The 14,927-nt window shown below is 35.3% G+C and overlaps 1 protein-coding gene across 1 annotated transcript; it reads right to left on the bottom strand.

Moving 5' to 3' along the window:
* Positions 1–1,621: 1,621 nt before the first annotated feature.
* Positions 1,622–13,736, bottom strand: LOC133191892 (heat shock 70 kDa protein 12A-like). Its single transcript, XM_061327638.1, has 4 exons — positions 13,361–13,736; positions 12,862–13,083; positions 4,315–4,474; positions 1,622–3,033 (listed from the first exon to the last, which is right to left on the bottom strand). Exons 1-4 carry the CDS (start codon positions 13,727–13,729, stop codon positions 1,955–1,957), a joined length of 1,830 nt encoding a protein of 609 aa, XP_061183622.1. The 5' UTR covers positions 13,730–13,736; the 3' UTR covers positions 1,622–1,954.
* Between the last annotated feature and the right edge of the window lie 1,191 nt (positions 13,737–14,927).

Below are 14,927 nucleotides of genomic sequence, written 5' to 3'. Positions count from 1 at the left end.
ACATGCAGTAAATGATTTGAAACATCATTAGTCCCAAATATAGGCCAGTTTCCAAACCATAGCAATCGGTTCTCACATCACCAACCAGTTGCTACAACCCATCAACCAGGCCCTACAACACACCAAAGTATATAGGTATGCCAACAACATCAAACAGTTCCTTTAATACATCTCTACAAAACTCAATCAGTTCCTAAAATACCTGTCTGTTCTTTCCATTTTTAAAACAGTCAAAGCCCATGGCAACACCAAGCAGTTCCTTCAACATATCTCTAGACTACAATACATCTATCAGTTCCTACAACACATCTCTACAAAACATCTATCAGTTCCTACAACACACCTCTACAAAACATCTATCAGTTCCTACAACACATCCAAACATCCCTACAACATCAATCATTTCCTTCTACATACAAATCAATTCCTACAATACAAACTATAAATTATCCTGAAAAAAATTTACTAGACTGCAGTTACTTTACTATTACACATGTAGTACATACTTTAATGCAGAGTACTTTCACTTTTAAATTAATTAACTTTGATTTACAAGCCAGTCCCTAAAGGACTAGTGACATAAATCCTGAATCATCAGACTTCAGACTTTACATGTATCAACCCAGTATATTATACAATCCTTGTAAGGATGCTGCATAATGTTGTAATTCCTTGCCTAATTTTAAACTAATGCTGGAAGTACACTACACATTTAATGAAGTCAATTGAAAATTGCTTATTCTTTAATCTTATGCCCTGTTCACACGTAGAGTTTAATTCACAGTAAATTAATGCGAAGTAAAATAATGCGAATTAAACTAATGCGAATTAAATTGTGTTCACACGACAGCTAATGCAAATTAAACTAATGCAAATTAAATTTTTATTTCTATAATAAGGCTATTCAGTAATTCTATTATGATGTCATTTGTGAATCACGTCACATTGTTCCTAGCAGATACATTTGACCACTGATTTGACATAATGTCATAGTTTCTGTACACATTTTAGTGATTAACATAGTTTTCCTTTGTTTTCCACTCTAAAATAGCACAAGTACCTATATCTGACCACCAACATGTGGCCTGTGACTTAATTCTGCTTTTACGCATGCGTCAAAATTTAATTCAAATTAGCTTCGCTTAGCGTTCACACGGAGCTAATACGAAGTAATTTAATGCGCAGTAAATTAATTCAAAATAAACTAATTCGCATTAAATTCTCCGTGTGAACGTGGTTTAAATTTAATTCGCAGTAACTTACATTTAATTCAAATTAAACTCTCCGTGTGAACAGGGCATTACACTGTATGATCAGAAATGGTTCGCAACAAAAATTTATCAACAAAATTCATAATAATATTAAATTCTAAAAAATCTTTATTCAAAATTTTTAACATATCACCTTTACTAAATGAAAGAAATATATGAACAATTTTCCCCATACAATAAACAACTTTGCAAGTATATTTATCTATCTATTCAATTTTGCGTGTTTACAAGTTATCCAAATATAGTCCAGAATGCACATAAGACATCCACAATGTGTGTTCACATGTACATAGTCGAACAAATATGGTGCACCGGGCATGTCATTAAGGAATTATTTTACATATAATTAGATATAAAATATTCTTTAATTATGCACTGTCAGGATATTGTCAAGTTCATTCAGAGCAAAAGTTCATTTGTACAGTGTTGCAATTTTTCTGACATTACTCAAAATGGATTACTATAAATTTGCTACACCATTTAACTTTTCCCAAAAGCAAATTATATCACTCTTAATCTTTGACAATTTACTAGTTTACTTTCTTTGTAAAAAAAGAAGTTTCTTTATATATTCATTGCAAAATTTCTACAAAAACATTTTTTTTTCTCAGTACACCTTGTACACAGTTTTCTTTTGCTGTTGTTGTTTTTTTCCCTTTTTTGCATCACTTAATTTGGCAGACTTATTCTTCTTTCAGTATATCTGGAGAAAGAAGGTCAAAAGTTGCTTTGAATTCCTTAAATTCATGCAGCTCAGTAGCAATCACTTCAACTTCTGTATCCTTGATGAAGATTTCTTCCTCAATATCAATGGAAGTACCTTTGTCAACTTTGGGTAGTTTAATCTGCAGTGCTCCAACCTGGGACACTCCCTTTTCATCTATAAATTTTGGATCTGCTTTATGGGACAGGTAAATGCTGCACTGAAGGATATCTTCATCTGGCTTAATGACCTCTAAGATATAGCATTTCCGATGACCTGGCTTGATTTTATCTCCCCTTGTGACAAATTTCATGAAAACATCACGACACCTGTCTTGATTTCCAACTTTTATCTTTTTCTCCTCTGGATGCTTTGATGGATCAAAGTCGGGCCAGTTTTGGACCCCATAGGAATAATTTGAAATATGAGTGGTTACTGCATCAGGTACATGACCCATATACACAGCGCCTTTCAGTACTGCTAGACTGGGCTCTTCTGGTAATATTAGATGTTTGTCTTTCATCTCTTTCTTGATCATCTCTTGAATGATGTAGCATTCAGAAAAACCACCAACCAACAGAACTGTTTCAACATCAGCCAACTCAGGCTTTTTCAATAACCCATCCAAGTGACTTTTAATGTTATCACAGGTTTCCTTGAATAGATTTTCAAACTCTGAATATGGGACCTTGCATTTCAAAGTTTTCTTGTCAAAAGAAATAATGTCTTTGTATTTTGATGATTCAATAGCTTTGGCCATTCCATCCTTTTCATCAAGGATTTCAGAAAGTGACAGTGGAATTCTGATGTATATACTATCAGATGTTGCTGTTGGTCCAGATCGCTTTTGGACTTCAAATTTTCTGAATAAATCTAAATAATCCTCCATGCATTCTTCTTTAAATTGGTCCATGCTTTCTTTCCCAAAGAGATCACAGAAAAATTGAAGGTATGCATCATCCACCTTAGTTCCACCCCAACTTATTCCACTTGGCACAATGACCTGCTTCAAGCCTCCATCTGGAGCTCTCTCATGAACAGAGATATCCGCAGTACCACCTTAAAATTCAAAAATAAAAAGAAATTAAAAATACAGATATTCTCTTATACCTACAAAAGGAAATATGACTCTGTAACCATAGTTTATTAATTCTGATGCTGATGCATCGGTTGACAATGGTTTTCATAGGGGTGTCAATTTCAATTATTATACCTCTACTGATTTTTCACTATACATATGAGTAAATTGACATATTTCGCTGATTCCCTGAAAATCACCGTAAAAGGACTGATTCCCTGCAAAATGGTGTGACAGTCTGATGAACTGATACACACCTATTCGGAACACTGAGCAATTTCTTTTAGTCATATGAAAAGTTCCAATGAGTTCCAAATAAACTCATAAATATTCATAATGCAGCTATGTTAATAATTCTTCAAATAAGGAGGCGGGGCCTAATTCATACGGGAAATGTTATGCCACTTGTATTGTGACATCAACATAGTAAACTGATGTGCACCGAGAGCTAGACAAATCACGTAACTTTGTAAACTCTTCTAACTGTAATGTTACCTTCATGTAATTTTACAAAGTAGTTCAGACAATGTACTAAATTATTTAATGATAAAATTTCTTTAATGACTGTTATAAATTCTGTTGTGTTGTTAAGATTTTTTTTTTATCCCTGTTACAAAGTTGAATACCTGAATTAAAATTAAACATTAATTGTTACAGTATTGATTTAAACTTTTTTTTTTCAAATTTCTTGTTTGTATCTCTATAATAAAACAGTTAAAGTATATCACTGAGGGAGTCAGCAAGATTCCAGGACCCCTCGAGCAAGCGTATTTCCCTTGGCACAAGCACCTCGGGAAATAGACTTGCTCTTGGGGAACTGGAATCTTTCTGACTCCCTCAATGATATACTTTAACTGTATACTGTTACCCTCAAAAATATGCACAATTTATATAATGTATGTAGTATCCCATATTTATTTCACTCAAATATTGTAAATCACATTTTATTTGTGAGAATGTGTAATTTTGGGTTGAGATATTTTTTCATATTAAATGACTTATTTCCAGAATAGTAGTTCTGGACTATAAATTGGCAACTGTGAATCATTTTAGGAATTTTTATGAAAAAATTTCCTCAAGCCTACTATACTTCTACAGACACAATATTTTTTGTTATTCTATTGATTTATAAAATTACAAATACTACATAGAGGCTTATAATGAATGTGAGGCGGAGACATTTAACTGGGCTCTGGTATACAATGATTATATTATACAAGATTTATCAAATAAAATAAAAGTATAAAATCTTGAACATTTACCTCCGAGATCTATCACCATGTACTTAAAGCCTGCTGTCAGTTTATCCTTAAACCCAGCTTTCTCTGGGGCTTTGTCTCCTTCCAGGTGCATGTATTGACAATAAATGGAGGCGGCCTCGGATTCCAGGGCAATCTTCAGTTGTTCCTTCTCTATCCCTGTCTGTTATGAATAAAGAATTAAACAAAATGCATTTCAAATGTGATATTTTATTCTTGCCCTTAATATACCGACTGAGAAACCAAGGATTTTATCAAAACACAATATAAAGCTGTCATTGATGAAACAACTGATTCATAAAAAGTATCGATATACTGATTACCGGTAACTTATAACAAGGTATTTTGTTGTTGTCGTTTTTTCACTTAAGACCTAGATAAATAAATTGTGTGTTTCCGGTTCCCCGACCTACCCTAAAATATATGAGCTGACCCTAAAAAATTTATCTGCAGATATCCTTCCCAGGAGTAAACTATTCCAGTTTCACTATTAGAAATCCTAATCTCCATCACTTCCGTGTTTCAGAAAATGCATATCCTATACACATAAATCAGAAATGTTTTGACAGCGATTTCCCCTGGGAAAAATGGTAGTGTACTTGCCAATAAAATATTAAAATAAAATAAAATGTTTTCCCTACCTACCTACCTTATTTTTTCTCAGGTTGGAATAGGAAACACATTATTTATTTATCTTGGCCTAAATTTACTGAAAATACGTAGAGCAAAAATTTCACAAGAAGCAGATTTTATTTTCAATAACATTAACAATAAATTAAAAGATGTAATAACAAAAATATATATACGAGGGGTGATCAAAAAGTTTGCAAACTAATTGAATTACTTCCTTAAAAGAAATAAAATGAGGTTTCAGTGCTCATTATTTTTTAAAGTAGTCCTCTCCGATTTAAATGCACATCAGCCATTGTTCTGCCCATGCATGCATCACGTGATCCAGGTGGTCATGTGACATGCTCCGTAGCGGTCTGTTCACAGAATCTAAGAGATTTTTCCGAGTCTTATATTTCTTACCATGCAAGTTATTTTTTATAACAAGAGGCCCAAGGGCCTTAACAGTCATCTGAGTACAATACAACAATTTAGAGGATCCATAAACTGATAAATGAAGCTTTGTTGCCCAAAAGCAAGAAAAATAGTATGATTACCATCAACAATAATTGGTCTCTGTCCCCAATTTATCACTATTACCATGCAGACTATTAACAAAATGTCTATTTTTTAACACCATATTATTACTTCTCACATTGGCCTCTCTTGGCCTTTGAAGAACATTTAAAAAGATATGTTATTTTTGTCTCATTTTTATTCATCTATTATTTCCAAGTCTACCTGATCATTAAACTATGAAAGTACTTTTTGTATTATACAATAAATATTCTTGCATAATTCTTGTATACTATTGACCTTTCAAGTACATTGTTTACAGTGATTAATTATCAAAGGTGAATGGCAAAGGGGAATAACTTTGCTCAGCAAAATACAAGATAATAGAGCCCTGGCCAGGTCCAGAACACTTAACTAAATGGTCCATGTGTTCAAAATTCTGGTAAAAATACCTTTGCATATTAAACATTTTACTCTGTTTGCCTTGAATATGCCCAGAAGCATAGAAGATTTTCAAAGAAATGCATTTTCACTATATTATTAAATAAATAAACCCTACCCTTACACCAGAACATCTGACCCAGGGGCCATGAACTCACAATTGTGGAAGAAGCACCCTTGCTCATCATAACTATACACTTGTTTCTTTGCTTTATAACCAGTAGTAGAAAAAATATTTTGAAAGAAATTATACATTTTCACTGTATAATCAATAAAGTCACACCCCCCTCCCCTCTTCATCAGAACCACTCACCCACAGGCCATGAATTTTACAATTTTGGAAGAGGCATTCTTCCTTATCATAACCATGCACTTCCTTTATTTGAATAATACCCAGGAGCAGAGAAGAAGATTTTCAAAGAATTTATGTATTTTCACTATATAATCAATAGAGCCCTGCCCCAACACCAGAACCCCTGACCCAGGGGCCATGAAATTCACAATTTTGGAAGAGACACTCTTGCTCATCATAACTATGTACTTAGTTTATTTAATACCCAGGAGCAGAGAAGAAGATTTTCAAAGAATTAATGAATTTTCACTATATAATCAATAGAGCCCCGTCCTAACACCTGAACCCCTGACCCAGGGGCCATAAAATTCTAAATTTCTGAAAAGGCAGTCATGCTTATCATAACTATGCTCTTAGTTAGTTTATTTAATACCCAGGAGCAGAGAAGAAGATTTTCAAAGAATTAATGCATTTTCACTATATAATCAATAGAGCCCCGCCCTAACACCAGAACCCCTGACCCAGGGGCCATGAAATTCACAAATTTGGAAGAGGCATTCTTGCTCATCATAACTATGTACTTAGTTACTTTATTTAATACCCAGGAGCAGAGAAGAAGGTTTTCAAAGAATTAATGCATATCACTATATAATCAATAGAGCCCTGCCCTAACACCAGAACCCCTGACCCAGGGGCCATGAAATTCACAATTTTGGAAGAGGCATTCTTGCTCATCATAACTATGTACTTAGTTACTTTATTTAATACCCAGGAGCAGAGAAGAAGATTTTCAAAGAATTAATGCATTTTCACTATACATTCAATAGAGCCCCGCCCTAACACCAGAACCCCTGACCCAGGGGCCATGAAATTCACAATTTTGGAAGAGGCACTCTTGCTCATCATAACTATGTACTTAGTTACTTTATTTAATACCCAGGAGCAGATAAGAAAATTTTCAAAGGAATAATGCATTTTCACTATATGATCTATAAAGCTCCACCCTAGCACCAGAACCCCTGACCCAGGGGTCATGAATTTCACAATTTTGGTAGAGGGCTCAATGCTTATTACAATCATGCCAACAGTTTAACTGCTTGATGTCCAGGAGTAAAGAAGAAGATTTTTAAAGATTGCATTAATTTTGGTTGTTTTAGCCCCACCCCTCAGGCCCCAGGGGGGCAGGGACCATGAAATTCACAATTTTTGTTCCCCGTCACCCATAGATGCTATATGCCAAATTTGGTTGAAATTGGTTCAGTGGTTTCAGAAAAGAAGCTAAAAATGTTCAAATGTTAACGCATGACGCACGCCGACGGACGAAAACGGATAGCAATAGGTCACCTGAGTCACTCAGGTGACCTAACAAGAACAGACCATCTGTCAGAAATGGCCAAATCTCGGCAATAGGATGGGTGGATAAGGATATCCCTTCCCAGAATTAGCATGGTGACCATCACAACCCGGGCCATCATTAAAAATATCTTCGTTTCCCCTAACCCGACCCTAGAATCTGAAGTTGAGTAGGTAGATAGGTAAATATTTTTTTTTTCTGACAGCAGCTTTGAAAATACATTCTGAATTTCTGATAAGAACGGGTTTTGATGAAATTGTATTTTATAAAAGTTGATAAACATTAAAAAAAAAATTGAGTAATCTTCTTAAAAAAAAACTTTTCAGTTGGTGGGATTTACTTGGGTCGGTCGCGTTAGGGGAAACAAAGGTATTTTTTATTTTGGCCCCGAGTCCTCTGTTTTGGGAGCGTCGTTTATCCAATGTGGAAAAAGTATGGGCGCCTTCTTTTTTTCATATCTCATATGTTTAATATCAAAAGTAAACGATATTTTTTAGGGATTTAATAATTATATTATTGTTCCGATATTCAACTATTTTTCTTTTTTTTTTTTTTTTTTTATTTACATTGTCCATTGTATACATACATATATGCATATAAATGTCTACAAAAACAGTATACAAAGGATTTTTTGCACCACACACACACACATTCATACAGTCACTCACACTCATTGGATTAAGCGGAAATATGCTGAAGAAATATGAAGGCTGCTTTAAGAGGACAGTATTTAAAGTATTAAGCAACCTCCAAGCAGAAAATCCGATATAATCAGCACTTTCATACACAATCATACTTTCGCACACACCTGTAAATAATGACAAAAGAGGCGAATGGTTTTGCGTCAAAAATAGAATGGATGTATATACAAAGAGAAAAAAGGACATGGCAAAAAAGATCCCCAGTGAAATATCTAAAGACCAAAGAGAGCTTTCTTATTTTGTAATAAATGGAGTCTCTCTATATTTACATACACGTACCTTTTATTTTTAGCCCATGTCGAAAGTTTGTTACCGGAAATGTGTATTGGCTGCATAAACCTCAAATCAAAAAACCGGAAACGATTAACTAAGTAAATATCCGGAAAAAAAAACACATTTTTATGTTCATGCCTAAAATTACAAGGCATGTCCAATGTTCAAAAAACAAGAGGCCCAAGGGCCTTAACGGTCACCTGAGTATAATACAACAATTTAGAAGTTAAATACACTGATAGATGAAGCATTGTTGCCCTAGCCCCCCCCCCCCCCCTTCCTCAAGAACCCCAAAAACTGAGGCCATATATTTAAAAATTTTGGAAGAGGCATCCTTGTCTATCATAATCATGCACTTAGTTTGTTTAAATAATCTCCAGTAGCAGAGAAGTTTTTCAAAGAATCAATGCATTTTCACTATATAATCAATACAGCCCCGCCCTAACACCAGAACCCCTGACCCTGGGGCCATGAAATTCACAATTTTTGAAAAGGCATCCCTATGCCTTTAAATAGTCTCCAGTAGCAGAGAAGAAGATTTTCAAAGAATCAATGCATTTTCACTATATAATCAATACAGCCCCACCCTAACACCAGAACCCCTGACCCTGGGGCCATGAAATTCACAATTTTTGAAAAGGCATCCTTATGCATCATAACCATGCACTTAGTTTGTTTAAATAATACCCAGGAGCAGAGAAGAAGATTTTCAAAAAATTAATGAATTTTTACTATATAATCAATAGAGCCCCGCCCTAACACCAGAACCCCTGACCCAGGGGCCATGGCTTTCACAATTCTGGAAGAGGCCCACCTCCTCATCATAACTACGTACTTAGTTACTTTATTAAATACCCAGGAGCAAAGAAGAAGATTTTCGAAGAATTAATGCATTTTCACTATATAATTTATAGAGCCCTGCCCTAACACCAGAACCCCTGACCCTGGGGCCATGAATTTCACAATTTTGGAAGAGGCACTCTTGCTCATCATAACTATGTACTTAGTTCCTTTATTTAATACCCAGGAGCAGAGAAGAAGATTTTCAAAGAATTAATGCATTTTCACTATATAATCAATACAGCCCCGCCCTAACACCAGAACCCCTGACCCTGGGGCCATGAATTTCACAATTTTGGAAGAGACAGTCTTGCTCATCATAACTATGTACTTAGTTCCTTTATTTAATACCCAGGAGCAGAGAAGAAGATTTTCAAAGAATTAATGCACTTTCACTATATGATCTATATAGCCCCACCCTGGGGCCAGAACCCCTGACCCTGGGGCCATGAATTTCACAATTTTGGAAGAGGCACTCTTGCTCATCATAACTATGTACTTAGTTCCTTTATTTAATACCCAGGAGCAGAGAAGAAGATTTTCAAAGAATTAATGCATTTTCACTATATAATCAATACAGCCCCGCCCTAACACCAGAACCCCTGACCCTGGGGCCATGAATTTCACAATTTTGGAAGAGACAGTCTTGCTCATCATAACTATGTACTTAGTAACTTTATTTAATACCCAGGAGCAGAGAAGAAGATTTTCAAAGAATTTATGCACTTTCACTATATGATCTATATAGCCCCACCCTGGGGCCAGAACCCCTGACCCTGGGGTCATGAATTTCACAATTTTGGTAGAGGGCTCAATGCTTATTACAATCATGCCAACAGTTTGACTGCTTCATGTCCGGGAGTAAAGAAGAAGATTTTTAAAGATTGCATTATTTTTGGTGGTTTTAGCCCCACCCCTCAGGCCCGGGGGGGGGGGGGGGCAGGGACCATGAAATTCACAATTTTTGTTCCCCTTCACCCATAGATGCTATATACCAAATTTGGTTGAAATTGGTTGAGCGGTTCTAGAGAAGAAGTTAAAAATGTTCAAAAGTTAACGCACGACGGACGACGACGGACAAAAACAGATAGCAATAGGTCACCTGAGTGACTCAGGTGACCTAAAAAGAAGAGCAATTACTTTCCACACTGCATACATACAGTAGTATTGGCAATTATAGATATAACCCTGAAAAAAAATAAACGAAGTGCAGTGTTATAAATTACCCAGACAGTACTGCAAGTTACTGTAGATAAACTTGAACATTTATACAAGTTTATTTAAAGCTTCCATCATGGTGTTTTCCATAATTTGGAAACGTTTTGGGCCGAGATGTCTACCCATCATCCTTGATATCACAATCGCCACATCGATACCGTTCTGATCTTTTAATACTCCCAGCATCTTGCGCCCTGCTCCGAACTCACCGTCATCACAATATTCTTCGTGGAGGACCCCGTTATTGTCTTTGAAGCGATAAATCAAAATATTATGGTTAGCACACCCATATACCGGATCAATCGAAATTTTTTTGTAAAAGTTTCTCACTTTTTGCATACGCGTTTACATCAACCGCAGCAGCATTGAATTGGCTTCCCCCATCAGAGTGAGTGTCAGATCTTTTGGTCGTAATTCCCTCAATTTTCTCAAGCTCCTTACTGTCCATCTGCAGAAGTTCCTCTGCGTTTGGAGTTGAAACTTTGTCCTTATAAACTGTTCCATTTGGGAAAACAAGTTTGTCACCCATAACTCAAGTTTTGATGTTGTCCTGCCAGTACTTGTTATTCAGTTCTATAAGTTTTTTACGGGTTTCATTAACCTGAGGGGGTGATTGGGGTGTAATGTAAAAGGGTAGTTCCTCTCCAGCGTCCTTCTTGACCTTTTGTTGTTTCAGTATCTCATCTATATACTCGATTTTTATAAGCCTTCCAGTAATGGTGCGTGGCTTTCCGGATTTTGAATCACCATTTCTATGAATGTTAGAAGACTCAACACCCTCCACTCCCAAATGCTCATTTATGAGGTGGGGAATTTTTGTTCTCAAGACCTCCCCGCTTTCTTCCTCTAGATTGTGTACAAGAATGTTAAATTTCATTGATCTCCCTTTTAGATCCGTTATTTCTGCTTCTTGTTGTTGAACTTTTCTGTCTAGTTTAATAACTACTGACTTCAGAATTTCTATGTCTTTTCTAAGCTTTTCATTTTCAGATTTTAAAAGCTCCACATCTGAAATAGTTTCTTCCTGAGTCCCGGCCACACATGGAATTTTGTCATCCAAGCCATCCTTCTCCCACAAATCTGCCTTTATGTCTCCAACATCTTGGGATAATTTGGCCAAAGTTTTGTAGGGCTCCATTATAGTTAACGGTTCCATGCCAGGGGCAAAGGTTGCCATCGCTTGAAACGAATTTAAATGTCCAAATCCACTAGAGGGAAACAGCTGGCTTTCCATTATGTCGGGTGCCCATGATTGTTTTCGTGAATCGTACTCATGGGTGCGGATCCCCCTGGATTCCTTATGTGTTCGCACCATTGTATCACAAAAAGGAGACAAAGGAAATAATGAATTTCTAAAGACAACACAAATATTTCCTTCATTTACAAATCCAACCTTCAACAGTGTTGAAAATAAGAAACCGGGCAAATTTCCGGGACCAGTAAATTGCAAATAAGCTCAAAAATTGGTCTAAAGATCTCCACTAGAAAAACACGACCGCCATGGCCAGTAACCACGTGATCTCCATTCAACTATTTTTCTAATTGCAACTTGGCGATCTTTCAAAACAAATTGCTCAACTAAGGACACATCCTTTTACCGGCTTGCTTTCGCTGGGCAACAGAACAAACGTCATTTTTAAACATCTCTCTGCCTTCACTAAAACAATCAATCCAATTAATGATTGAACTTCTGGTAAGTCTTTTGTCTTCATAAACCTTGTACAAATTGTCATATTCTACTGCAAAGGAATTTCCAAGATATACGTTAAACTTTACAGCCGTTCGTTGCTCGAGTACGACTGAGTCAACCATTTTTTGTCACAAGTCACCTATATAATGACGTCATTTTCACATTGTGACATCACAAACACGAAGCAAAACATTATATAACATCTGCTATTTATAGAACATGTGTATGACTATATGTGTGCCAAATTTCATTCTAATCTGAAGTTGTGGTTTTGTAAATATAGGGATAGTTTGCGAACTTTCTGATCACCCCCTCGAATTATATTTAAATAAAAAGAGGAATATGCACTAACTTGACTCCAATGGACTTAATGTCATAAGTAAATGTGAAACCATTGAGGCAAAAAAAAAGAGACAATTCCAAAAATTCATGATGGTAAAACAATGAGAAATATATTTATACTCAAGAAATGTATTGATGTATCAAACAATTCAATAAAAAAAATACATGGACATTGAATCTATCAATGACAGCTCTAGTCCAAAATGACACCATTTAACATCTCAAATGAGTTTCAAAAGTCCAAAGATAAAAAAAAAAAAAATTAAAAACCTACTGTTTGGGCAGCTGCTATCATGAACATTTTTGCTGTGTCGTCCCATATTGCTGGAACAGTGATGACAAAATCAATGTCACTCACTTTGATTTCACCTGTAATTTTTTTGTTTATATTTTCCAGCATGTGGTCTTTCAGATACTGGATACAATAGGTGAATATCTGCAGAGCATTGAATTCCTTCCCTGTCTCATCAACACAAAATGTTTTTCTATGTACTCTCTAAAAAAGATTAAATATTTGTTTAAAAATTCAATTCACATTAAATACAAATACAGTGTAATTAAAACAAATTTTTAAAAATTTCACCAAAAAAACCCCAAACAATTCTTCTAGACAAAATTACCATTGAAGTAAAAAGAGAACAATAAATAATCTTTTTAGGTTAACAAACAATTGAATGTTCCTTTAACCCAATTTAAGAGGTACATCATTCCGATTCAAAATGATTTTAGTTCTAAAGTTCAATTTGAGAGAAATACTTCTTGTCTCATTTTACCTCTGTTAGCTTTGACTTTAAAATCAGCTTAAATCTGCGGAAGAAATAATGATCCTTATGGTTATCATCTTCCGACAGTCTAGCGTATTCATTCTCTGCCTCAAATCCAAACTTAAAGAACGAACCATCAGGCTTAAGTAGAAGTGAAGTTGGTGCCTTGTGTGTTAAATACTCCCCACCATGCCAGTGTTGTGTTATAATTTTAGTCCAGTCATGTTTGAATGAATATGCATAGCCCGAGTAAGCTGTGCCGAAATCGATGGCTGCCACAAGCTGTCGTTTACATACAGACGTCTTTTTGTCAACTTCTTCAACCTCTTCAGCTTCACTATCGGAGTCTGAGAGGTCAAACTGGTCTCCCTGCTCCATTGTTCAAAAAACTATCATAAAAAAGCACCATTCTTAAACATGTTTAAATTTGTTTCTTATACGCAAAAAGTTTTTTTCTGTTGACTTTACATCAAAATCGGTTTAAGATGCAAAAATGTTTGCACATTTTAAAGATAATTTTTAAAATGTGCATCTTAGAGAAACACATCAAATCTACTTGAAGTAAACATAATATTAAGTTATTAGCAATAAATGTTGATTTTCTCAATTCATTTCTGTACTAAATCTCTTTGATTTTTTGCTTCTTCATTCATCCGTTTAATAGATAAAAACTTCTCAAAGTACAAGTTGGTATATTTGGCAAATCCGCAAATTCAGTACGTTTTTCGTTGTACTACAGTGGTGCCTACAGTATACATATACAATCCAAACCATGTACCCCCCCCCCCCCCCCAATTCTCTATTGAGAGGTTGATGGCTCGTTTTTATACTCCCCCTCAAAGGAGTATTAAAACGAGCCATCAACTTCTCAATAGAGAATACCCCTCCCCCCCCCCCACCACCATTCCATACGAAATGAGGTTTTCATATCTAGTCAAACAATTTTCAAACTAATAATTCTGATCTGATAATCAATAACTTTCAACGATTCCTTTAAGCTCTGAAAAATTATAGAGTAATTGGTTTAAAAAAAAATCTTACTTTCGGTTTGAAAATTGAAGAATTTTCTAATTTTACCTCCTTTAAAGCCTGACTTTTACTTCTTTTGCCAACTTGTGAAAGAGATTAGCATTGTTAGCAAAAAAGTTATCTCTGGAAAATTGTTTTTGTTACCTCTAGATAAGATTTAAAAATTGTCCAATTAAGAAAACAAACTTTAACTTGCCTGAGAGTGTGTCGACAGGGGAATCCCAAGGTGGGTGTAAATGTAGTCCGCCGTACACACGATATCTATATTCTATACTGTACTGAAAATGTCGTATTCACCTGTGGAATTGCTACATACAAGGGGCATAACTCGGTAAATCCATCCAATTTTTGGCTGCCAGAATCAAAAAAAAAAATCTTTCACAATATAGCTAGAAAAAAAAAAATGTCACTGGATATAAACCAAATATCAATATTTTTGTTTCACTTTTTTTTTATATCTATAAATCAGTGCAATTATACAAAGTTTAACTGATTTCAGTTTTCTTCAATATTGCAAAATGCACCAATATCACCCATCCTTTACTTA

This window comes from Saccostrea echinata, unplaced genomic scaffold (assembly GCF_033153115.1).
Source record: "Saccostrea echinata isolate AGI-Se365-2 ecotype Australia unplaced genomic scaffold, CSIRO_AGI_Sech_v1 ptg000025l, whole genome shotgun sequence".
Lineage (NCBI taxonomy): Eukaryota > Metazoa > Mollusca > Bivalvia > Ostreida > Ostreidae > Saccostrea > Saccostrea echinata.
Note: the sequence above shows the minus strand (reverse complement) of the source record. Positions and strands in the feature narration are given on the sequence as shown.